General features: G+C 38.6%; 1 protein-coding gene across 1 annotated transcript in view; it reads right to left on the reverse strand.

The window, feature by feature from the left end:
• The window catches only part of LOC129722501 (CYFIP-related Rac1 interactor B), a 65,304-nt gene extending 39,471 nt beyond the window's left edge, over positions 1-25,833 (reverse strand). The window contains exon 1 of the mRNA XM_055675964.1: positions 24,583-25,833. Within this exon, the coding sequence (XP_055531939.1) occupies positions 24,583-24,765 (183 nt within the window). The 5' untranslated portion in view covers positions 24,766-25,833. The remainder of the gene's footprint in view (positions 1-24,582) is intronic.
• Positions 25,834-27,631: the final 1,798 nt, after the last annotated feature.

A 27,631-nucleotide genomic window follows, 5' to 3' on the forward strand; every position in this document is an offset into this window, starting at 1 on the left:
TAAATAACATACAAGCTGAAAATCCGATTACAATTAAATTGAATAGGGTTTTATAAGGCAACTAGACCTTTCATATGAGAATGATTTTATGAAAATCGGTCTAGCCATTTCTGAGAAAATCGAGTGAGATTGAAAAGTTGCACATACACACACACAAAATGCTCAGCTCGTCGAACTAGTTGAGTGATGATTTCTAGGAGAAAGGAAAAAATACTAGAATAGCTGTTATGATGTTTGTCCCGCATTTCCATATATATTTTGTGATGAAAGTCTAACATAATGGTAACCGGTTGACGTTTTATCATATCCCAAAACGTTATAGCTCGATAAATGTTATCTATAATCACAATTCCATAATGACAATAACCCCCTTTGCATACTTTTCCACGACAATTGCCTGCCAGAACCAGTCATAAACCGTATCGGTAATAACCATTGACACATTTTTCCAACCATAACCCTCACGAAAGGCAATTCAATTTTCCAATCGTCCTGTTCGTGTGTGGCTATGCATGCACGGAACGGTGGCATACAATTCCAGCCGACTAAATCTAGACCTTTTTTCCCGTTTCGCCACCGCGGGGTGTGATATGTGGTAGTAAGAAACGGCGAAACCCGGTGCATGCAACGACAATTGTTCGGCACTTTGGCGCGGATTGACCGCGGGCTTCCTGGCGTGTTTAAAGCTAATATTTCAGCGAAAATTCAAACCGCTCATACTCACATTTGGGAAGTCCTTCATCGGTTCCACTGACAGTTCTGGTTTCGCTAGTTGCTGTTGTTGTTGTTCTTGAACAGCCAACGAGAAACATAACTCAGCAGAGGAAGTTGCATAAGCCGCTTTTCAGCGAAAGCCCTTGCATGCAGTCAGTGGAGGTAATTTACGAAGTTTCTTCCGGTGATTCGATCGTTCTCGTTCCGGAAGATGGACGGCCTCTTACAAGTTACTTCGCCGCGCCGACGTCGCCGCAGCACCGTTTCGTTCCAGCTCAGCAGAATTCGATACAAGCTGAGGTTGCGGTGCGGTACACATGTACAGATTGGTTTGGCATCAGTAGCAGCACCAGCAGTAGTAGTAGGGTTGAGCCAATTAGCTGCCCACCGTGAATGCAATGGTCATTGAACCTGCCAACCGTTCACCGGGTGAAATGAAGATTCTTTCGGTGTATTTTTCGTTTTGCTTCTTGCACCTAAGATTACTATGTACTCCGAAAAGAAGAGGTCAAGGGGCCGCGCTGGCTGTAACGTGTGCGAATCCAGGGGACGTGCTTATCGTCTTTGCTTTTGGGCATTGATTCATGTGTTCTCATGTTTTATTTATAGCGATATGAAACCACTGACCGCCGCTGGTTGTTGCGGTTTTAAATTGGCAGGCGGTTTGTGATTTTTTTTTCTTTACTTTCTACTCTAGAAACTTTCTATAAGAGATTTGTGAACGCCACTTATCACACTATTTATTAATTACAAATTGTCGAGAAATTCGGATAAATAATCTATGATATAAACCACCGTGGTTTGATGCGGTTATTAACTTCAAGCCTGTAGCTGTTAGTTTTTTTTCAGTCCCTTGTTCTAACTTAACCAGACAGAGTGGCGTTCCAGTGATCGATCCCACATATCTTCTGATAGGGCGATACATACACTGTGCTGCTCGTACTGTACTTCATATCGTTATGCTTTACGGCAAGCTTAATGTGGCTCAAGGCGTTATATTTTTGTTCTGTGTAATTTACTCTATGTTTTCATTTTGATACATTCGCTTCCAAGTATAGTAATGGTTTGCGTGTTTTGGTAGTTAGCATCAGCTTGTAGTTGCACGGTAAATGCATCTGTAAATATCGTGACCTCTTCCAACCAGAAGATTGAACTCCGTCGAATCCCATGGTTACGAATTTTTACCAGACTATTCAAACTCACTTAAAAAAGTCCTCCAGATTCATGCAATTGGTACTTCGCAAAGCCGAGTGAAATCATTTCAATTGCCCATTGAACCTGTCATGCCCTTCTGTGGTGTTCACAGGCTGCGGAGCACTAGTTTCACACTTTTGTTCATTCGCGCCTTGTTCGTCGTCTGTCATTATGCATCGTAAATGGTTTTCTTCGTCAGCGTCGCAAAACAGATGGTGCAGTTGAGCTGAAGTGCAGTGCGGAAAATCTCCAACACCTTCTCGGTGACTTGGGACATAGGGTGTGGATTGTATGGTAAAAGCAGCTGAATGACGAGCGGATAGCCGCATAAGGGGTCGATAAATTTGCTTACTACAGAGAAATCGATTACCTTCGACATTGCTATATTTAGCAAAATTTCAAACAATTATTCACGAGTACCCTAGTTGAACGTTGGTGACAATGTTTCACTCGCAGTATTTGGCTAGTTCTTCGCTTCTTAATGTTATCCGTTTTTCATTAGTATTTTCAAAATATTTTAAAATTGAGTTTGAAAAATCAAAATAATTGAGAAGTTAATGTTATATTCACATGCGCGGAAATAACTTTTTGATTACAAAAAGACTGGTTCAATAATTCACAGGTCGGAGATCACTTTTGAAGTATTTAATCGAATTTTTCGCTCTTGAAAAGTGAATTATGTAATATTGATCTTCATGTTTGTCATTCTCCTCAGTATGTGGAAAGAGCGGAGAAAAAATTCACCGCGCACTTCCCTTTCAGTATGTTCCTGTGTGTAGCAAATGCTTTCACTACACTGCTTCTTTCTCCACTCCAAAGTGTCTCAACCAACTTACAGAGAGACAAACACAATTCCAGCTCATTCCACACATCTCATCTGATAGAAACAAGAGGGGTGAATCACTCTACAGAAAAAACGCAGTACACCGCAGAGTCCACTGGCGAGTCTGGAAAGTGGAAAAAAAAAAACCTACCGGGCAAAAGTGTAGTCCTCGTGTAGCAACACCGCGAAAACAAATTCGACCAGAGTAAACTCGACCGGCACGAGCAACGTAGTCTATTTTTTTTTCTCCCAATCTCTTTTCCTCTTCTGCCACGCTCAACAAACAAACTGTAAAACGCACCGCAGATAGCTCTGCTGTGTAATTATTGTGCGTGATGTCCATACGTGTGAGAAAGTACACCATAGTTCATTGTCTCGCAAGAGAGAGATTTCAGATTTCACCGCGGTGCTTTCAGAAAGCTCACCAGATAAAAATCGTCTGTCGTTCTCTTCTAGCATGTGCGTTGATTTGGTCTTTAGTGTGAGAGCAGTTGTTTTCGCAGTGCAAGATGTTCTCCTGCACTCTAGAGGTTTTCTGAGGAGAAAAGACAACCATGTTGATCATACTTTTCCATAAATACTGATTCATTGTTGTTGGAGAATCACAAAGAACTGACGAATATGGTTAATTTTCGTATAAAAATCATATTTTCTAAGTTTAATTTTGGAATATCTCGAAAACGAAAGCATTTATGAAAAAAGGTCGCCAAGAGCTTTTTGGTGGGGGGATTATTATAAGAATCATATTACACCGGTGGAATACGATTAATCCTAAAAAAGTTGAGATGGAATAAAAATTGAATAAATGCTCTTCCAACTTCCAAGAAAAAAAACTGAAGATAAGTATAGTGCACAGGCAAAAGTTATCTTTTTGGGTCTTTCCAAATTGTACCTTATACATTGGAAGTAACAAGAGAAGAAAACATCAAGTGTTAAAAATGAGGTTCGTGTAGAGCTTCAAAAGCTCTCACATAAAGGCTTGAATGGAAGCTTCTATGCATAGCAGAGTGAACAAACAATGCTGCTGTTTCTACGGTTTTAGTTATAATGCAAAGAAAATAAATATAGTTGTTTTTTCCTTGGCACTAAGTATTGATAGTTTTATTCTCTTTTTTTAATTTACTGTTATTATTTTTGGTTAAAAAAATATGATCATTAAATACGGGTCCATTTATCAGATACAGATGTATTAAAAGTATTGAAAGTTCGAAAACAATATTAAAATTAATAAGATACTAATATAATAGGCGGCGCTTACCGAATAGAACAAAACTCCGAAATGTACTCCAAGTACTCAGTCATTCCATAGAGAGTCTTTGAAGGGTCGGTAGAGATGACACCTTCTAGATCAGTGGTTCCCAACCTTTTTGGCTTCGCGACCCCTTTTGCTAAACATAAAGAGCTCTGCGGCCCCCTTCACGAAGTTCAGAACAACGAGAAAACATTTTTTGAGAGCCGTTCAGCTGCAACCTCTCCAGGGAATTGTAATTGGCAATAACATTGGCCGGATAAATGAAGAGGAAGGGCACACACAAGCACGAAATATAATAATCATAGTGATATTGCTAATAATAGATTTGCGGAATATAGCAAACACTCGGGTGATTTCACAAAAAATCTAAGTTTCTGGTCGCAGTGATGAGTCCATACAGGAAATAAGAAGAAGAAGACCCAAGCTCAGTATCGAAGCCAGAAATGGTTAAGAAACAAAATAACGCTTGTGAAGGACAGAACAAAGTAAATCATTTTTGATTGAGCTCAGATTGATGATAAAACGCTAATAAAAGCCTAAAAGCCTAACACCAAAAATGATCCAAGTCGAGTTTGGAATATTGCAAAAAATACTTCCAGAGGCCAAGGAATGATTCGGAACTGAGCTTACAAAGACGAAAAAACCCTTTTAAAGACTGGAAAAAAATCCCAAATAAAATGGCAAAAAACATTTTTAAGGGCCAGAATGGATGCCTCACTGTCACTACCAAGGAAACGCTGGAGGTTTTTATGAACACCCACTTTCCTGGATCGACAGAGACCGAAGAACTGTATAGTGATGGGTCGCGGCAGAACAATTCGAGACATATGGCGTCTCGGGAGTCCATCCTACTGGCCCGTCGACTGTTCACGGAAGCTTCAATAGGTTGGGCTCTAAGCTCATTCGCCCCAAGGAAGTCTCCAGGTCCAGACGGCATACTACCCATCTTTATAAAAAATCGGCCGCAGTTATCATGTCCGAACTCATCAACCTCTTCAGAGCCAGCTTTATCCTGGACCATATTCCGGATAACTGGCTGAAGGTGAAGGTAGTGTTTATCCCCAAAGTTGGAAGGAAGGACAAAACCCTACTTAAAACTTTCAGACCCATAAATCTGACTTCATCACTTCTCAAGTTGATGGAGGAAATAATGGATAAATATATCCGTGATGAGTTTCTTAAAGACTCGCCGCTGAATAGGAACCAACAAGCCTATCAAAGCGGCAAGTCAACAGAAACTGCTCTTCACAGCTTAGTGACGTTGATTGAAAAGTCCCTGAGTTATCAGGAGACGGCGCTATGTGCCTTTCTTGATATTGAAGGGGCCTTCGATAACACGTCCTTTGCATCAATTAATACGGCTCTCTCCAATAAGGGAATCGACCACACTTCAAGGAGCTGGATACACGCAATGCTCTCTAGCAGAGTGATCACAGCAACCTTGGGGGATTCGTCTGTAACAATGTCAGTGATCAAGGGATGCCCGCAAGGAGGAGTTCTCTTCCCCTTGTTATGGTCACTAGTTGTCGACGCACTTCTCAACTAGCTTTCATAGCTTGGTTACGAGGTCATTGGATACGCCGATGACATCGTCCTCCTCGTCAGAGGTAAAGATGACGCAACTTTGTCGAGCCGAATGCAAACGGCTCTGAATACCACCATGTCATGGTGTTTACTGGAGGTTCTAAACATAAACCCCTCGAAAACAGTCCTAATTCCATTCGGCAGACGAAGGAAGATCTCCATCACTCCTCCAATACGGAATGGAGTTAGACTGGGCTTCAGCAATGAAGTTAAATACCTCGGAATTATTCTGGACAAGAAACTGAACTGGTCTGCACAACTGGATCATGCCGCTAAGAAAGCGATCTCAGCAATCTGGGCCTGCAGAACTCTGTTCGGTAAAACCTGGGGACTGAAACCAGACTTGGCACTCTGGTTTTACAAGACCATTGCCCGACCAAGAACCACCTATGCCGCCCAAGTGTGGTGGCCTAAGGTGAACGAAGTGACTGCGCAAGCCAAACTCAAAAAAGTTCATAGACTTGCATGTCTTTCGGTTACCAGCGCTATGCGAACAACTCATACTGCAGCCATGGAAGCTATGCTTTGCCTACTACCTCTACATCTTCATGTAAAAAGGAAGCAGAGCTTGGCGCTCTAAGGTTGCAAAGGTGGAAAACTATACTTGAAGGGGACCAAATCGGCCACATTCGCATACTTAGGGAGTTCAAACTAACTCCGCTATTAACCACAGTCTCCAACTGTATGGACGTTAGGACCAACATGGATATTCCGTATAGAGTGATGGAAACAAACCGCTCTATGTGGAACAATAGAGGGCCTAATCTTCCACCTGGCATCGTCAGTTTTTATACGGATGGCTCGAAAATAGGATCCCTAACGGGATCTGGTATATACGGACCCGGTATCAGGGAAACGTTTTCCCTGGGAAAATGGCCTACCGTTTTTCAAGCAGAGGTATATGCCATATATATATATATATCTGCGCAAAAATATGTCTGCAACGCAACTACAGACATGCGAAAATCGGTATATTCTCGGACAGTCAAGCAGCACTACTAGCACTTAAGTCCGTCAAATGCGCTTCCAAACTTGTTTGGAAATGCATTGAAACTCTACGGGAACTTTCCCGACAGAATTCAGTTTTTCTGTTTTGGGTGCCCGGACACTGCGGAGTCGAGGGTAATGAACACGCTGACTGCCTAGCAAGACAGGGATCAGCTCAGCGGTTTATTGGCCCCGAGCCGTTTCTGGGTACGTCCATTTCCGCTATCAAAAGCGAACTACTAACTTAGGAAAGGCTAGAAATAGTATCCCAATGGCAACAGGCACAGGGTTGTAGACAAGCTAAACAGTTTATCTATCCAAACCCTGGAACCGCCAGAAAGTTACTTAGTCTAAATCGTAGTGACCTACGGATAATCACGGGACTCCTCACCGGACACTGTCCCGCTTTTTATCATTTAAAGAAAATCGGCGTAGTGTTGAACGACACCTTCCGATTCTGCAAATCTGAACCAGAGAGTTCGAGCATTTGCTTTGCTCTTGCGAAGCTCTTGCTTCCTCTAGGTAATACTTCTTAGGAAGTTACCTTTTAACTCCGTACCAAGCTAGAGCTCCAATCCCAAGCAGGTCATTAGTTTCATCAACTATGTTGTACCTAATTGGGGTACAGGTTTACAACAAAACAGTTCTACTCCATCAATGAGTACGAGCAATCCGTAACTTGTGCACAGCAATCGGGGTCCGCCACAAAAGACAATCAGCAAGAATGTCGCAGTGGCATTTCAGTACCCAGTGCCCTTTAGGCATACATTAGTAAAAAAAAGGACCAGAAATAGGTAAGAGGAAAATGATCCAAATTTTACTCCGAAATACCGAACAAACAGGTTTCAAGGTCAGCAAGGACCACAAAACCAAATAATCCTGCTGCTAAAGGCTTAAACTCTGTATACTCATAAAGGGGTATATAACGTTTTATCGTAATATATAACGTGAAAAATGCTGGACATGAAAAGGTTTTCTTTCGTAGAAGTGGTTCAGAAGAGTTTTACGCAGCTACATTGTCTATCAAAAATACTCATTTTAAAAAAATCTTGAATAACACTTACAATAATTTTTTTTTCAATCATTTTTTAGTGTAAGTTGTCAAATTCAGCCCCTCTGTCGAGTTGGCGCAAAATGCGTCATTACAAAATTAAATTTGATTGTGATAAACCTTTAGCAAACCAAACTATCTTCATTTCGCTCGAGCAAAAAGGTGGAATACAACCCCTTAAACAAATATTCATTTGTCATTTGTTATAAAAAAACGACTTGAAAGGCACTGGAAGACACAGGTTTTGCCCTAGAGCTCGAACTGGAAGGAAAAATAAAAGATTATAGCTTATTAACCATTCTTGTGAACTTGGGTGCCCTAGCAAAGATAACTTTTTCAGAGACTTAAATGAGTTTTCCCGTAGACGAACGTAGCAGCGACAAACCCGGCGAGCAATCACTCTGTCGCACTTTGATGCATTTCTACATTCACTAAGGGCACCAAAATACACAAGAATGATTAAAAAGCTATAACCTTAAATTTTTTTTCAGTTACTTTTTTTTAGCTTTTATCGAGTGAAGAGAATGACGCAAATATATCTTGAAAACAAGCACGCTTACTAATTATCGTTAATTTAATCCGAACCGAATAGAAGAGGAAGAAAGACGAATCACAAATAAGAGCAATTTTCCTCGTTACGAAATTTCACTCTCAGGCAAAACATTCACCATAATTCGTTTTGATGTATTATTTGGGAGATTCTATTTTATACCAGCGATACTACGGTACCGTGGAATGGGGTGAAATTGATCAGTGGGGTGAAATTGATCACCTGAAAATTTTTGATGAAAAACACTAATTAAAAGATATTGATCTTACAACACTAGGAAATGTTTACGAGTCCTAAAAGGCAACTTTTGCAAGGTTCACATACTTGTCAAAATTAACCTTTGCATGCCCGGTGCAATTTTACATATTTTCGAAAAATTCTTGTAACTCATTCAAATTGGATCAAACAACTTTCCAAATAACAAAAAAAGGTATTAAATTTACTTGAAGTAATCTCAATTGGGGGTTAATTTCGTTAAATTTGGAGAAGTGAGTAAAGTTTGATAAAGGCTTAAAAAATATAATTTTCAACAAGAACTATTCCATACCATTGAAGTAATACTAATGAATTCACAGGAAACCACAAAAATTTCAATTTCAGAGCTAGTTTTTGAGCTATTGCAACAAACCGAATTGAATTCGATCTAACGATGATCAAATGAGAGCATATTTAGCAAACTTCAGCTCGTGAACCAAAATGAATAGATTTTAACCTGAAATATCGATATTTTCGTTTCTAAACTAGCTGTGGTTCATATTTTTCAGTTCAGAAGTCATCATTTATCATGAACTTATCAAAAAAAAAAAAAAACCTTTCCTACAGAATGTATGGATTTCAAGGGTGATCAATTTCACCCCGATTTATCTCATAGTACCTCTTAGAATACTCTAATTGATTTCATGAAGTCGATGAAAGAAATTTTACCAGTAGCCATAGTGGTTTTCTAGAGCATATACCAGTACTTGTTTTAAATATATACTATTTCGGTAAAAATGTACATGAAGCTAGTTAATTGGAAAATATTATAAAAATTGATCAATTTCACCCCGTTCCATGGCACCAGAATAGTCCGGGTCCGGGTGAAGTAGAGAAAGTTGGTTCTAACATGAGCTAGTTATTCAATATCCTGCTCGATATAAGTAATAACCACTTCCGCAAATTTTTGGCATTCAAACTTCAACCGCTACCAGCTTTGATTTCATGCCTTCAATTTCCGCAGTGATAACACACTGTTGAAGTGAATACATCATTGTATTGTACTTACCAGAACACTGTCCACATGGTTGCTGGTGGTGAGTCACACTCATGTCATGATATCGGAGATGTGTGCAAGTGGTGCTAAACAGTAGTACAAAGCTGACCACACAACGATGGCTGATGTGCGATGCAATTTGGTGCGAGCAAACAAAGCGAAGACGAAAAAAATGAAATCAAATTATTTCATTGAGGTTCGCTTATGGTCATCGTCGCACCCAGTGTCACTGTGGTGGCGTTCGTGCATGCCTTTATCGTGCACCACAGTTCAGTAAGGTGGCATCGGCATGTACGGGCTGGGGCTGGCTCGTATTACGCTCTATAGATCCCTCCGCTTTGAACGTCGTCCCAGCTCAACCGTAACGTGTCTCGTGCCAACTGAAGCAGGATTTTGACCGCACTTGTTCACGGTGGTGGAAAATTTTCGCCCCGTTCTGTTCTCGGTACCGACCGACGTTACACGACCGGTGGACATTTGATCTGATAATTTTTCTTCCCTGAATTCCGATGATGTGGTGGTGGAGCCTTAATTAGCCAGCGTACGAAAGATATCGGGGTGAGTGTGCATCGCACATTTAATAAAGTCACGTTTTTATAATTCTGTGTCAAGTTTCGAATTGTTATGATTCAAACATTAGTAAGAAGTATTGGTACGAATTTTGTACCATTTAGTTAATCTTTCTTTAGCAAAACAAGTTGAAGCGCCAAAGTGTCTGTACAGAAGATTTGGTGTGATGAACGAGTCGATCATCGGTCACCCAACGTCTGTGTGATGCGAGCAGCGGCGGCAAGTAGAAAAGGAAACAATTTACCCTCGTTCTGAATGCAACAGACCTAGGCCGCACGATTGCCGGCACTCGGCCAACGTTCGAGCCGACATGTGAACGATGACAAACAGACTGGAAACATTCGGTAACCGGTTGTTCTGTTTGAATGCCATTACACCGGCGGCGATGACAGACGTTTACTAGGCACGCCAACTTACTGCAGGTTATTTAAAAAAATCCCAGCCGTTGCTGTCTGGGACTGTCGGTATTGGTGGATGTAGATCGACAAACTTTTCTCTCCGTGTTTTTTTTCTCCTGACGAAGATAACATTTTTACACCTATTTTGAGTACAACTCCGGCTGCGCTTTGTTTCCTGTTCGTTTGGCGTGTTTCCAACTTCAACCGTACATCTCGAAAAGCGATGATCATTATCTGTCTGCTACCCTCCACCCAAGGTGGGGTGCGAGAAACGAAGGGAAAACGCTTGAAACAAATCATCTTTAATCATTTCGTTTTCCAAACCGACAATAATCGATGCGAGGGAAAGCCGCCGCTTGGTAACGAAAACAAAAACGTCACTCAAGTTATTTCTGTTTTCGCTCTGAAGAAGCACTCGGCATGCGTTCAAATGCAAACAAAAAACCGATTTTATCGCCATTAGTTGTGGTTCTTGGGTGTAGAGTGTAGCAAAGTGATGATGAAATGCCAAGAATATGCACCTTTCCGCTGCTGGTAGCCACTGAGAGACAGGCACCCTCACCGTGGTATGAAGTGACACGCACAGAGTAGACGGAGATGAGCTGCGAAGATCCATTAGTGAATGTTGGACTGCGTTTGCGAGTTGAACTACTTGAGAGACAAATCGCGCGAAATGACCGATGGTCGAATATCGACCATTTTTGATTTGAATGCAACTTTGCACACGTATTTGGCTTAGCAAACTGAGCATTTTTCACAGGTGGAGAGATTTTTTACACCCATGAGTTACATTCTAAAAGGGCGCATGCCCTGCGTATTGTAGCCCAGAAACCGTTGGTTGTATAGCAAAACTGTCTGAGAATGAGTTGTAGGGAATTAAAAATGCACCATAGAAAAATATACACTGTACAAAAAAAAATTTTTTTTGACCAAAATAAATTAAAAATAAACATTAAATTTCAATTTAAAAAAAAAAAACAGTTGAACTTTTTTTTATTTTTTTTTAAAGAAACTTGATGTTAATACGCAATTTAAAACAAAAAGTCCTGGATGGAGAAATGAAAAATAATTTTTTTATGGTAGATCAACTTTTTTATAAAAATTCTAATTTAAACATTTTTCAAAATATTTGTATTCTGAGGATTTTAAAAGATGCAGAAAGTCATTTTGAATCAAAAAGCTCTTGGTAGTAAACATTTTAAAGGCATCGGTTTTCGAGTTATTTTAAATTTAAGCTTGAAAAATTATTAATATTTCGGAAAATACACGTTTTTCTTAATTTGTCCATGGTTCTCCAGCCAAAACCATACGTTCATTGGAATGCTTGATCAAAAATATACAATTCATTCTTTGACAACAAAACGATTGGATAAATAACTCAAGCGCTAAACCTTAGCCTACCTACACGTTCCCCCTTGCTGAATGTTTTATAAAAAAAATATGTTTGTCGTGCAACACTACCTACTTGTTTACTAATAATAACTGTTTGTAAAGTACGCAACCAAAAACTACTGGGTTACCTATAATATCTGTTTTCGTATATAAATACGATTGCACTACTCCAGATGTGTTAGTAACAGTTTGCATTTTGTGAAGATGAATAAAGTGAAAATGGAATACACCAAGCCCAAATGTTGCAAACCCTTTCCTGATCATCGGTGCTCATTAAGCTTACGCAAATTAAACGAAAACGTTATTGAAAAATTAAAAATATTGAACAGTCAAGCTCATTTTAATACGTCTTTATCAATTTATGATTCGTGTGAAAGTTATTGGAATGCTTGGCTTGACTATTCATCCCTTCGTTGTTTACTATTCAGAATCTGGAACACTTAAGAATATCAGCTTCATCATAATATCGGAAGTACTCCATCATGATACTGTTGCGGTTCAGGTGTTCATTGCCAAATTAATGAGTTTTTTGAAAACAACAATAGAGTTGAAAAAAGCGATATAATTGTCTGATGGAGCTGCCTCACAATATAAAAATAGAAAAAAACTTTGCAAGTCTTTGCAAGTTCAAAACAAAATATAACGTCGATGCAGAGTGGCATTTTTTGCGACTTCTCATGGTAAAGGCCCATGCGATGCAATTGGTTGCATATCAAAACGAATGGCAGGAAATGCAAGTTTAGCTAAAGAACATGAACATTGAAAATGTTTGATTGGTCTAATCAGGAAAGTAATAAAAATTCATCAAAAATGTCATTTAGTTGGGTATCATATGAAGAATATGAACAAGGAGTAACAGAATGGAGCAATATTTTCAAAAAATCTATAATAATAGCTGCCACACAAAAGTATTACTCTTTTGTTCCGATTTCAGAAATTAAGATACAAACGAAGCTGTTTTCAAAAGATGACGAATCATTTACTTATGATGTATATAAAATATAAGGTGAAACTAGTTCTGTAAAGTATCTATGTCATAAAAAAATATGATCCTAAGATAATAAAACACGAAAATAAATATTCAATCTACTATATAAAAATGGAATTCCGTAACGCTTGATCTTATTGATATTATTCCCTCAGTCTCTGTGGTGTACAGTATTCATCTTCATTTTGAATCGTTCTAAATCAAAAATAATAAGCGGTGACATGTAGGTTTTTTAACATGAAAATGTTCGCTGATGTTCAGAAAAGACATTAGTTATAAAAAAAGTAGTTATCTAATTACTAAAACTTGAGATATTATTCACGAAACTACGTAAAACATGCAAAATTATGACTTTCTGTGCTAAATTTGCCTCTAAATCAAAATTCAAAGCGATGACATATGATTCTTTTTTCACTAAAATGTTTGTTAATGTTCAGGGAAGACATTCGAGGAAAAATAATTAGTATCTGATTACTAAAACTTGAGATATTATTCAGAAAACTACGTAAAACATGCAAAATTATGACTTTTTATACTTAATTCGTCTCCAAATCAAAATTCAAAGCGATGACATGTGATTCTTTTTTCATTAAAATGTTTGTTGATGTTTAAGAAAGATATTTGAGAAAAAATAATAGGTATCTGATTACTAAAACTTGAGATATTATTCACGAAACTACGTAAAACACGCAAAATTATGACTTTCTGTGCTAAATTTGCCTCTAAATCAAAATTCAGAGCGTTGACATATGATTTTTTACACTAAAATGTTTGTTTATGTTCGGGAAAGACATGTGAGGAAAAATAATTAGTATCTGATTACTAAAACTTGAGATTTTATTCACAAAACTACGTAAAACAAGCAAAAATATGATGAATTTGCCTCTAAATCAAAATTTAAAGCGATGACATGTGTTTTTTTCTACATTAAAATGTTTGTAAACGTTTAGGAAAGTCATTTGAAGGAAAGTAACAAGTATCTGTTTACTAAAACTTGAGATTTATTCACAAATTTACGTAAAACTTGCAAAATTATGACTTTTTATGCTGAATTTGCCTCTAAAACAAAATTTTAAGCCATGACATGTGATTCTTTTTTCATTAAAACGTTTGTTAATGTTCAGGAAAGACATTTGAGGAAAAATAAATAGTATATGATTACTAAAACTTGAGATATTATTCACAAAACTACGTGAAACATGCAACTTTATGAATTTTTATGCTGAATTTTCCTCTAAATCAAAATTTAAAGCGATGACATGTGATTTTTTTACATTAAAATGTTTGTAAACGTTTAGGAAAGACATTTGAAGGAAAGTAACAAGTATCTGTTTACTAAAACTTGAGATTTTATTTTATAGATAGAGATAGATATTATAGATTTTTAAAACAAGCAAAATTATGACTTTTTATGCTGAATTCGCCTCTAAATCTAATTTCAAAGCGATGACATGTGATTCTTTTTTTATTAAAATGTTTGTCAACGTTCAGGAAAGACATTCGAGCAAAAATAATTAGTATCTGATTACTAAAACTTGAGATATTATTCACGAAACTACCGAAAACACGCAAAATTATGGCTTTCTGTGCTAAATTTGCCTCTAAATCAAAATCAAAGCGTTGACATATGATTTTTTTTCACTAAAATGTTTGTTAACGTTCAGTAAAGACATTTGAGGAAAAATAAAGTGTATATGATTACTAAAACTAAAGCTAAAACTAAAACTAAAACAAAACTGCGTGAAACATGCAAAATTATGACTTTTTATGCTGGATTTGCCTCTAAATCAAAATTCAAAGCGATGACATGTGATTATTTTTTCATTAAAATGTTTGTTTATGTTAAAATATAAAATGTATGTTTGAAGATGATTTTCTGTATACAGCACAACAATATTGCAGCCTTCTAATAGCGCTCTCGATCAACCAGATTAGATGAGAAAATTCGTTATCGATATTGTTTTAGCACATTTTGCATGTTGTAGGATAAAAACAACGATACACCGTGCCCCAGAGCTGAGTCGAGAAAAATTGCAGTTCGAAAAAATTCTCGACCTGATCGGGGATCGAACCCGATATCACAACCGTGTGGGAGCCAATCGACATCGCTAACCACAGAGCCACGAGGACCACATACAGCATACAGAATACAGAAAATCACCGAAAAATATTTTATTTTAATTTATACGTTTTTATACGATTACATGCGAAACTTTAACTTTTTATGCGCAATTCGCCTCTGAATCAAAATTCAATGATTTGTTTTTTTTTTGCAATAAAATGTTCGTTGTTCTTTCATCTACAATTTTTTTTGCAGAACAACCCATGTCTCGAGCATGAACATTTTACATTTCTGATGTTTTCGTAGTTTTGTGAATAGTTACATTTTACAGCATTCGATTTACTTTTGTACTTTTGAATTAGAATTTGATTTTTATTAGAGAGCTTTTAACCAGAAGGTCATTCAGCTCTTAATCTTACTGTTTTACTTTTTTTGCGTTAATCCAAACTAGAGCTCACATTTAGCTGCAGGAAAGGTTACGATTCATTTGTTTGAATATCGATTAAGAAGCAGCTTAAGCATTAAAAATCTTTTATTTTCTTCTTTTCTACAAAGTTTTGTGGATTAAAAAATGGCGACTTCCGGTTTCAGGAAAATAACCTAAAGTGATATATGGCCAACGATTTCAATACTTCCGAAAGTGGACCTCCATACGTCATTTTATGGCGATAACACAATTTTTTTTTATTAAAATGTTTGTTAACGTTCAGAAGACCATTTGAAGAAAAATAACAAGTATCTGATTACTAAATTTGATATATTATTCGCAAAACTACATGAAACATGCAAATGTATGACTTCTAAAATGATATTTGGCCAACAATTTCAATACTTTCGAAAGTGGAACTCCATACGTCATTTTGAAATCCAAAATGGTGACTTCCAGTTTCTGTAAATCAGCCCAAAATCACAAAAAACAATCCAATATGGGTATTTCCGTTCTGCGCGTTCTCAGAATATTGAAGTAGGGTATCGAACGTCTTCGTCAGTGGTTTTTTTCGGTAGTTTTACTGGCGCAATCTTATGCAAAAATGGTCCGAAGAAAACCACTGACGAAGACGTTCGACACCCTACTTAAAGTGATGAAGGAAGTATAAGATGTAAATTATATTTTTGAAGTGAGTCTAGCTAATGCAGCAATGAAATATAAAAAAAACTGTCTTTGAAGCCTTTGATCCCGAGCATCGCCGGGAATGTTCAACTAGTTCTTATATATATATTTATATCACTTAGAACATTTAACCGTTCGCCCAATCGTTTTGTTGTCAAAGAATGAATTGTATATTTTTGATCAAGCATTGCAATAAACGTATGGTTTTTGCTGGAGAACCATGGACAAATTAAGAAAAACGACTTTCTGCATCTTTTAAAATCATCAGAATACAAATATTTTGAAAAATGTTTGAATTAGAATTTTTATAAAAAAATTAATCTACCATAAAAAAATTATTTTTCATTTCTCCATCCTGGACTTTTTTTAAAAGTTTCGTATTAACGTCAAGTTTCTTTAAAAAAAGAAATAAAAAAAAAATTCAACTCTTTTTTTTTAAATTGAAATTTAATGTTTATTTTTAATTTTTTTGGTCAAAAAAAATTTTTTTTGTACAGTGTATATTTTTTTATGATGCATTTTTAATTCCCTGCAACCCATTCTCAGACAGTTTTTCTATACAACCAACGGTTTCTGGGCTACAATGCTTCGAATAAAACCTGTGCCAAAAGGCATACGCCCTTTTAGAATGTAACTCATGTGTGTAAAAAATCACTCCACCTTTGAAAAATGCTCAGTTTGCTAAGCCAAATACGTGTGCAAAGTTTCATTCGAATCAAAAATGGTCGATTAAATTTTCGCGTACTTCCAGGCGATTTGAAATGATTTTGCTCAGTAATCGAGGATGAAAGTGAAATAAAGTTAGGCTGTGGGAACGTGACCGAAGAATTGGGAGGTCCTGCGTTTGAACAGCAAGTGGAGAAGCTGAAAAGATAATTTGCAGAACGAATGTTCGACTGACTTCGTTTATCACCGCAGTTAACAAGAATCCAATCACTTGAGAACACGAGAAGCGAATTTGATCATTTATTTTTTTTTTTGTTCTCGCTTATTTTCCGTCGGTCTATTTCCGCTACTGTTGTGGCCAATTACCGACGCCCAGGGAGGCGACTCCACACCAAGGTCCCTAACTCACGATCCGTTTATTAACGGACCGGCGCCAACGGCTTTACTTCCTCATGCGATGGAAGGCGTGATCCCAGAGATTTTTCGCCTCAGAAAATCTCCCGGTGTCGGCTAGGATTGAATCTAGACCAGTTGGGTTGGTTGTGAGTGGATCACGCCACCCCACAACCATCGACACCTATGTCGGCGGTGGGATTCCAACCCAGGCGTCGAGCGGGGTTGGCGGAGACGTTACCAACCACACTAGGCCCCCGCTGTAATTTGATCATTTATGTAGAATAGAAATGCACTCATAGTTTAGAATTACCAAATGAGTGAAAACTCAACAGATTGTCTGTGAATTGACTCAAAAATTGCTTGGTAATTATAAGATATGTGCTTTGTAACAAAATAAGGCAAAAATTCATCGATGTCTACTTTGTACTTTCGGGTGTAATATTTATTCATCAATTTGGACTAAGAACAAAAATTGGGTTCGGGAAGAAAATTTAATGATATTACTTTGCCCATACATGAATTCAAATGCATGTTCCTTTTCTGGGATGCGCGTGGACATTTTTTCATTTATTATCTGTGTTGCTTCTGTTTGTGCGTATAATGGAAGATTGAAATAGCTTATTATAAGCGAATGATTAATTTTGAGACTCAATCCTGAATGTGCGAAGTTACCCTTACATTCGGTAGTCCTAAAAAGCTAGACAGAATATGTTTCTAAATTCAAGTCATTGAGATTATCTTTTCATTCGATCAAAAAAATATTGTTTCTACAAGTCGGACTCGATTATCCGGAGACTTGATTATCCGGAATTTTATTTTTTTGAAGTTCGTTTTTAATTTTCATTCCAAAATTTTACCTGTACCATCCCTTTCGGCATAATTGTTTCCATTTATGTCACTTCTGGCATGTTTATGCCATTTTCGAATTAAGTGAAAATAATCAATGTCCAATTTTTTTTTTGCTTCTCATGACTTTACTTCTTTTCGCCTCAAAAATAATTTCTGGTTTCACCACTGCCTCATACAAGTAAAATAACAAAAGGAAATGTTTATTTTATGGTCGATAATCGCAAATTTGAATAATTCTATTATCCGGGAAACTCAGTTATCCCGGAATGAAAGTTATTGATATTCCGCATAATCGAGTCCGACCTGTATTATCAATTTTAGTTGGTTCTGGTTATGGATGTCACACCTAGGCATTTGTTCAAGAGATGTTAACCGTTTCAACTTAATAAAAGCTTTTGGTTGAATTCGATGACAAAAATACACAATGATGTGTAATTGAAAGAAATTTAACAATAACCTTTTCCAAACCCACCGAGGATTTCGATTCGCATTATTTAAAATCGAAACAAACAAATGCAAAGATATATCGGATTGGTTGCGGTGTGATACAATACACTGTAAAGCAAAAGAAAAAAAAAACAGAACAAAAACAAAATAAATACACTGTGCGTGGTGGAAGAGCGGATGTTGATTAAAATCTATCGCGTGCGCCACTTGTGAGCCCCGAACAAAAGACAGTTCCGATCACGGCTCGTTGAGCCGCACGCCGAATCATCCGCTTTATTTGCGTGCCCTTCGATAAAACAATCGAGCGAGCATTCCAACATTTGACTGCAGATTCTGCTGATACGAGTGTAACGTAATTGTGTTCGGAAAAGCAGGAAAATATTTCTAGCATTCCCAGCTAATTAGTTTTATCCTCTCATTTGGGTGGCATCCAAAGTGCGGAGTCAATATTTTCACATTTGGCCACCATCAAAGATAACATCTATTGGACACTTTCGTTCGTGTGCATACACACACAGACACAGTCTCAATAACCTCTCTGTGCACCGTCACAAACACTCGATGCACGCGACGCTTGGGTTAATTGGAATAAATTGCCTTTGATATCCTTCCTTGAGAGCCAATTGTGAACCGATATAGGCGCATACGTTCACTTTTCTCCAGCCGTGTTTGGTGTTCGCTTAGGTGGGTATCGGGAGACAGATGAAGTGCTTCTTTGTTTTCTTCCAGTTTATTTATCTATTGACAATAGAGGGCAGACTTCAGAAAAATTGGCTCGAGAATGGTGTTCCCCCTAGCATCTTTCTTTGAAGGGGCTACTAACAGTGAAGAACTGGAGACATATTATCACGTCTTATCCCCACCGAGAATGTACGACGTCCAGCATCAGAAAAGTTCAGCTCAATTCAACCAATTCAGTTTTTTTTGTGTGCTGTGATTTATGCAATCACCGGCTTAGTTGTGGTTTCATTCGTAAGTGCGACAGTAAAAAGCAGCAAAATGGTTTCGTTTCCCGCGCACTTTAGCAACTCTGGGGCTAAATTGTCACATCATTACTAATAAATCCGATTATTTCGTTTTACACCTAGGGGTGTCCGGCATGGCACCTAAGCGCAGACAGACGGAAGCCGTACGCTAATGCATAGTCGATGGGTTCGAACTTGAACCTCATATGCCCACCACCTTCCTGCTCGATGTGTTTATTCTTTCACGGGTTACAACAAGCCGTGCATTATCGGGGGGATTAGACCTTAAGCTGATGTCAAGTGTCAGAAGCTTTGATTTAAACTTCAGTGTGAAATTTCAACTTTGACATCAGTCAATCGCCACTAATGCCAGTCCGTTTGTTGTCCAATTGTGAAGTGGTGTTTCTACATGCGTGCAAACATTTTGTTTCATGTTGGTAATGCACTTCATAGCCGGTTCAATCCGGTTTAATGACGTGAAGAGTGATTTATCGGCTATGTGGATACATTTTCAATGCAATCGAGCCTAGAATTTTAACCTTCTCGAGTTGGTATGCTCCAAAATCCTTTTGGAAATATCAACATTTGTTTGACACTTCTGTTTTATTATTTAGAATTTTGTCAATAATGTAATCTACCCTGCCCTGGGGCACTGTCTTACCGGAACACATATTGGTCATATCCGCCGAGTTTTCGAAGACTCGATAAAAATCAATGTAGGCTTATCTCGCTTGCAAACTGTCCCCAAACCATCATTGAAGCTGCCCTCCGGAATCGAGGAACACTCCTTTGGGACTCCGAAATATTGACTTTTGCTGCTGCCTACAATTGATCATTTTGTGCATTGGGAGGCTGCTCCAGGACAAATAAAGAAAAAAATTATCACCGACCAAAAACCGCAACAACTTCCCGAAATTGCTTCATCGCGCATCAAAAACAACAACAGGAATAACAAACACTCGAAAACTTGTATTCGAATATATTAAACGCGGTGTATGATAAAATCAACAGTTACTAAACTAAAGAATTTCGATCGAAATATTTTAGTACTATATAAGCACAATGTATAAAGCGATACTTATAATACGATGTAAACATTTTCCATGTAGTCTTGTGCTCAGATTTCCGTATGATGTTCCATATATTCACATAAAGCATGCGTCATTGAATATTTGGACAGGAAAATGGATCAATCTCGAAATCATGAGGAAGAAATACTCATTGCCCTTCAAATTCATTGCACTTCAAATTGATTGGTCAGCAACGATGAGGACTCGATGGCAGCAAACTTTAGCGCAGTTGTTGGATCATGGTTTTAGGTTAATTTGCCATATGTTAGACGATCATCTTTCTTTGCTTGGAGTAATCATAGTTTGAGTCTTGAAACATAAACGAAAATCATGTTTATGCAATCTGCTACCGTAAGTGGACGTAAAAAAGTTTCCGCGTGCAAATTTTTGTTAAAATCTAGAAAATTTGCCAAGATTTTTTAATTCTGAACAGTGTCTTCCGGTTTTTTTGGATGTTCCAAGCAGCATCAACTCATTAGCTTTATTGTGGTGTAGTGTGTTAACCCGGGTCGTAGAGGAGAGCAATAAACTTGTCTTTTTTTTGTTGGTTGTATGGACAGTTTGCGAACTGCAGTGTTCTAACAAATAAGTTATTTAACACCCTGCAAATGGTCTTATTTAGCGGTTTTATCGGTGTTCTTGTATCGCAAGTGCAAGGAACACTACCGAAACGGAAGAAACAGTCACGGCTAACATGCAGGACACGCTAAATAAGAAGATCGATCGTCTGCTTCCTGCACACATCCCTGACGAAATCATCAATTCGGCTTTCGGGGAATGATTGACGCAAGTGAATTTAGTGCACCGCGTGTAAAAAGTGTGAAGCTAGTGAAATTCATAGCGAAATGTGGATTTCAATGCGATGCCTCGCTACCTTGGAGATGGTTTTTTTTTATCCAATGTATGCCGGAAGGGCACTGGGTACTGAAATGCCACTGCGACAGTCTTGCTGATTGTCTTTTGTTGCTGGCCCCGATTGCTGTGCACAGGTTACGAATTGCTCGTACTCATTGATGGAGTAGAACTGTTTTGTTGTAAACCTGTACCCCAATTAAGTACAACATAGTTGATGAAACTAATTACTTGCTTGGGATTAGAGCTCCATACTTGGTATGGAGTTAAAAGGTAACTTCCTAAGAAGTTGTACCTAGAGGAAGCAAGGGCTCCGCAAGAGCAAAGCAAATGCTCTGAACTCTCTGGTTCAGATTTGCAGAATCGGAAGGTGTGGTTCAACACAGGAGTCCCGTGATTATCCGTAGTTTATTACGATTTAGACTAAGCAACTTTCTGGCGGTTCCGGGGTTCGGCTGGATTAGCTTTTTAGCTTGTCTACAACCCTTTACCTGTTGCCATTGGGATGCCATTTCTAGCCTTTCCCAAGTTAGTAGTTAAAGGGCTTGAATCATTCCTGCGCAGTTGAAATTAGCAAGTTAAGCTGGGATCCTGTTTATCGTCTGCGTTCAAGAATAAGTCTGGTGTACCACAGGGTAGTAAGCTGGGACCGCTTCTCTTCATTATTTTCTTAAACAATGTCACTAATGCAGACGATTTATTCGACTGACCCTGGAAGATTTACCTTGGCGTGATCCTACCAATTTACCACCCTATATAGACCATTGCCGCTTACTTGGAGCTGGCACTCTAGATCGCCGCCGTAAGTTACAGCAGGCTGTATGTGTTGCCCAGATTTTAAATACTGAACTGGATTCTCCGAAGCGGCTTTCCGTGATAAACTCAAAGTTTTACAGGTCCTTTGTGAGCTTCACTGTAGGATATGTATTGTATTTTATTGGAAGAATACGTTCTGTGAAGTACTAAAGCTTAAACTTCTGGAATCAACAGTCCTTAGTTTTTTTCAGTTTTCTTGTGATTTTATCGATAAAATTTGCATTTACTTGTTGGGAAGCTAAACGTAATCCATCTTCAAGTACGATTCGTCGTCCATGAAAATGATTCCTTTTTACTTCCTAAGAACCTCATTACTACTAGATATTGATTCAAGGTTCTCTTTGGTTGCTTACTTCAGTAGCCTAGAGCCGTGGTGGCCGAGCCGCATCAATTGTCCTCAACTCTCCTCGGTCCTAGGCTACTCGTTGTCAATTTCCTACGGGTCTTGATACTCGCAGATCCGCTTCAACCCGGTCAAGTCCCTTTGTCTTTGGTGCCAGTGGGGTCATTGAAGAGTACCGATTTTACCGCACTGACGTCCGACATCCTCGCGACATGCCCGGCCCATCGCAGTCTCCCGACCCTCGCCAGGTGCACAATAGTAACATTTCCTAGTAGCTTTCGGCGCGTGAGTTCTCCGTAAGCAACGCCACGGTTTCAAGTTTATATAGAACTACTGGTCTAATTGGGGTTTTGCGCATCGTTAATTTCATGCGGCACCGTTTGCTTATGGATCGAAGCGTCCTGCGGAAGCCAAAGAAAGCCCGATTTCCAGCCTGAATACGTCGTTGAATTTCTTCACTTGTGTTATTATTAACGGTTACCAGAGATCCCACAACATCTTGGCACTATTGGACAACAATCAAAGCATTGTAAGAAAGCCCGGTGAACATGCAACAACTGGCAGAGCACTTCGTATTTTACCTCCCCCACAAAGGAGTGCTCACTTCCTGAAATTTATTTCACACACCAAGTTCCCCAAGAAGGTGCTGCTGTGACTGACAATCAGCGAGAAAGGGATGTCAAAGTTGCTCTTCTTTCGCTCCGGACTGGCCGTGAACTGGGAAATTTGTAGTACGAAGTGCCTGCCGGAAGTTGCGTCGTTCATTAAGAAATACCGGAAGGCCGAAGATGCGTTGTTTTGGCCGGATCTGGCGTCGGCCCACTACTTGAAGCGATCGTTGGAGGAGATGGAGCTGCTGTATGTCGATGTGGTACCCAAGTTGGCGGACCCGCCCAGCATCCCCAGGTTGTGTCCTATCGAGGATTTCTGGCCAAGCCTGTAGCGTTAGATCTACTTCAACAATTTTGTCGTGAATACTGAGGAGGAATTGATAAATTAAGCGAAGAAAGAATTAAAAAACATGCCTACACGCATGTTTTCGTCCGCCATGGCGAATGTTCCGGTTAACTGCTGGAAGGCCGCACGCAAGGATGTTGCGAGGAAGCTAACATGATTACCCTCCATGGGAAATTTACCAAACTCAAATATTTGTCTTAATTTTTTTTTTAATCGCCATCCGAAAAAAGTCCATTTTTTAACGCATACGTTAGTAGAAAACTGTGTACAATACGCTCTTAAAAATCGAATCGTATGACAATCAAAAATCTGTCTGAAAAAATTGTTTCATTTTGGGCATAAAATCAATGCCGTTAGTGCAACAAGCTCTAGATCTGAAATAGTAATTGCCTGTCGTAACTAACTAGAAAGCTGTTTACTGTTAGCGAAAACGAATAGTGCAATCGAGTGTGAATATAATTATGAAACTTCTTATCATTTGATGTGCAACTGTTTTAAAGTAATGCCCAAATCAAAAGAGAATTGTTTTTACTCTGAGCTAGAATAGAGAAAAGTTTCTCTATCAGAAGTTTTCTGTTCTTCCCTAGAAACTTAGATCGCTTTTTGTATACATGTTTGTGCCGTCGTTTTCCTTCTCTGTTTTTGTTAGAATGTCTTACAAATGATGATTCAAAAATATAATAGAATACGAAATGACACAGCATCATTCGTTTAACGATTGCATTCGACGCAAGGACAAAAGAGGACAGAAATTCGATTAACCCACTCTCCGAGTAACCTCCGACCCCGACAAGTTCGGTTCATCCTGGCACTGACGTGATAACGAGTCGGACAAAGGCAAGCAACCAACCCAGTCAAACAAAAGGACCAAATTTAGAACCTTCCTCCATTCAACATCACAGACTTTCTCTCTCAACATCATCTTACATTATTTTGCGCTCTATTTGGCACCACACAGTGGACACATAGGACACATACACAGCGAATTCGATTGATCCCTACAGACTAGCCAAATTCGGATGCTGGTTCCTTTTCTCCTGCTAAATCCGAAGCGATGGTGGTTCAACGTCCTCTGCTCTGTTCCCCTCCCTCATCGTCATATCATCTGCTAATGTTGTCCTTGAGCATATTTCATGGAAACAAAAAAAACTCAACAAAAACAAGAGATGCTTGCTGCGTTTGGTATTCGGCTTATCCTATCCCAACACACCCCGCAGTGTTCCCCTGAGGCATAGAAGAATGTTTGCTATGCTTACTATTCGCATCATAGGAACCAGAATTGCAAGAACTCACCTTATAACACTGGATCTCGTCTAGTACAATCTCGGACTGTTTCAGGACATGGTCGACCTCCTCGTAGACTTCTCGTTCTAAATCCGTCGGGGCTGCATTCTCAAAGTCTAGAAAAACGTCGTATGTTTTCGGTGTGCAGCAGGTCGAATCGTCGCGTGCCAACAGACTGAGTAACTTCCCCATGACTAATAATCCGGTTGTTGTGTAGTCTGATCTCTTTGGCAAGCAATTCACTATTATTATTGCTCTTGAATTTTTGAACACAGAATAACTTTGAGCTACTTGTCAACACCATCCAATTTTTCGAATGCTTAGTAGCTGATATCACTTTTTGCTTATCGCGTTGGCTTCTTCTTTGTGCTTGTTACTAATCGCAATTCGCTATAGAAAACCACTCGCGAAATTTAAAACCTCTGCTGTCGCTCGGTCACAGAATCAGCAGAAAACCTCCCACATAGCCAACAAAGTAATCCGTTCTTTTTCTTCTGTACCCCGTTCTGGTGCTGCTGCTACCGTCTCACAAAAATGTTTTCACACCGCGCCCAGATTTTCATCCGTCGATTTCTGCCCCGAATCCGGCAGGAGGTCAGTCCGACAGATGGTCCTACTGTGCACAGCTTTCACACGATCATCTGCCTTCCCGTCGGAAAATTCTGCCAACTAATCGCCCAGAGTCATTCACCAGTCGAAAAAGCCCCCTAACCTAGTGCAAGTAAGAAAACGGCAAATCGCACCAGTAGAAAAAACTTCCACACCAACTCTATTTCGCGAACATCACCACACAACTGAACGCGGTGTGAGCAAACTGCGCGCTCTACCGTCTAGTCTAGGGCACTATACACATCTACAGCTACAGTCACATTCAGCAGTGGATTTTTCGATATTCCTTTTGCTCCTTTTGATTAAACTCTCTTCTCCGATACTACTACCACTGCTGCATGGAACTGCACTAGTGATAACGTACGCAAACACACACACTGCCACGCACGTTGGAGGGGAAATTGTTTTGCCACACGCGGCCTTTGCAAGCAAAGTTAACGCAAATAAAATCTTCGTCACACTTGCATTATTCACACTAATAAAGGTACAGAAACAAATAATTAAAATTTGGTGAACTTTTCACCAGACACTTGGCATTTCTTAAACAAACAAACACTGTAAACAACACTAATATTTGCGAGTCTCTTGTCAGTCAGTTTTCGTTTGGATTTTGGTTTGGCAGTGCATTATTTTATTCTCTTTGTTTAAAACTTCATCACCTCTCGTTCAGGCTCGGATCGGGATGTCAAAAGAGTAAAATTTATTGGCCATTCAGAAACCCGTCAGTAAGCGTTTCATAAGGGGTTTTGTCGAGGGGTTCATTCTGCACCTCCTGCACGTACTGGGAAAAGAGCAGTCGCTCAACTACTCACTTGTACTAATCTGGTAAATGCTTGACAATTTAAAGAGTATGCATTAGTTTTTCTCTTTTTCTACACTTATATAGAGCTTTGGATTTCAAGCTGTCACATTTTTTTATTACTGAACTTAGCATTAAACTGTTCGATAGGTTTGATGAGTAGTCGGTGAAATTTTCGCAATTTTCAGGAACACAATATTTAAACAAAATGCTTGGCAATACATGAAAATCTTACATCAACAAACGAATGTTTTAAACTTAGCGTGTTCTTCAGTTGAGTAAACTGACAGCTGGGCAAATTTTTCACAGGGGAGCGCCAATTGTTTGTTTTCTTTCTGCTTTGAATAGATTTCCTAATTTCATAGCGGTAAAACCACATACATAAGACATACGTAACACTGGCGTTTTTTTCTGGTTCACGTTGCCCCATAGTACTCCATACCAGAGATGCCAGATGTTTTTGAAAAATGTCTGCAACTGCTCGAAAAACCGGAAAAATGTGCTCGAAATCTGAAAAAAATCTACCAGTGATCCGAAAAAATTTCGCTCACACGGGCAAAAGTCTGTAAAAATCTGCACACATTTTAAGAAAATTGCGCAAATATAAGGAGACTCTGACAAAAATCTGCAGAAATCGAGGAAAAACTGCAAATATTTGCAAATCACTAAAAATCTGCACACGGACTCCAAAAATCTGCGTTTTGCAGACAAATCTGCACATTTGGTATCTCTGCTCCATACGTCGTCCTGTCCAACTGCTCGACAAATAATGAACAAAATGAATTTTCTTTTTCTCGGCTTAATCGAGCCCCAAAGAAAATCCCATAAGGAACTGTCAAAAAGCTATTTACAAAATCAATGCAGCATTTTTCGAGTAGGAACGAAACAAATGCAGGGCTGGTGTATTGTGCCGTGTAAAATAAATGTTGTGTGAAAAAAAATGCAGGGCTGCGCAGGTACACTGCCTTCAAAAACAACTCAAACAGTGATTTTATTCAGAGTGTGGTACCATTCGAGTAGTTCATTTTGTACCAACTTTTTTGAAAGATTTCTTCCTGATTGTTACGTATGTCTTATGTATGTGGTAAAACTATGTCAAAGCAAAAAAACTTTGCTCTTCTGTCTTGCTGCTGTGGTAAATAATCAATGACGGAATTCGCGCCAAATGAACTCGCGGTTGGCAGCACCTTCTCCGAATTGGTTGAAAATTTTTGGGTGTGAAGACATCACCTAATTAAGCATCTCCGCATACTTACTTTTTCCAAAATTAGTCTAGACTGTCTTTTTGAACTGAAAAGGGCGAAACTTTTTTGCCGATTTTTTGTAAATCAATATAATTCAAAAACGGTAAATTCTACAAAAAAAGTGTTCTATAGGTAATTTTTAGGAAATTGTCTGAATTTTCATAGAAAAATATGGAAAAAATTATATATCAAGTCCTACACTGAAAAAATACAATTTAAACACAAAACATCGATTTAAAAAAATGGTCATCTTCGAATTGGCTAAAAATTTTTTTGGTAAAAGACAACATTGTTGGCTACATTTCGTTCATACATCGCAACTTGAGCATATTTAAGTAAAAAAAGTTATTCTCTAAAATAAAAAATGAAAATGGAAACTAAAACTAAGGTATACTATTTTTTTCAG

This window comes from Wyeomyia smithii, chromosome 2, assembly GCF_029784165.1.
Source record: "Wyeomyia smithii strain HCP4-BCI-WySm-NY-G18 chromosome 2, ASM2978416v1, whole genome shotgun sequence".
Lineage (NCBI taxonomy): Eukaryota > Metazoa > Arthropoda > Insecta > Diptera > Culicidae > Wyeomyia > Wyeomyia smithii.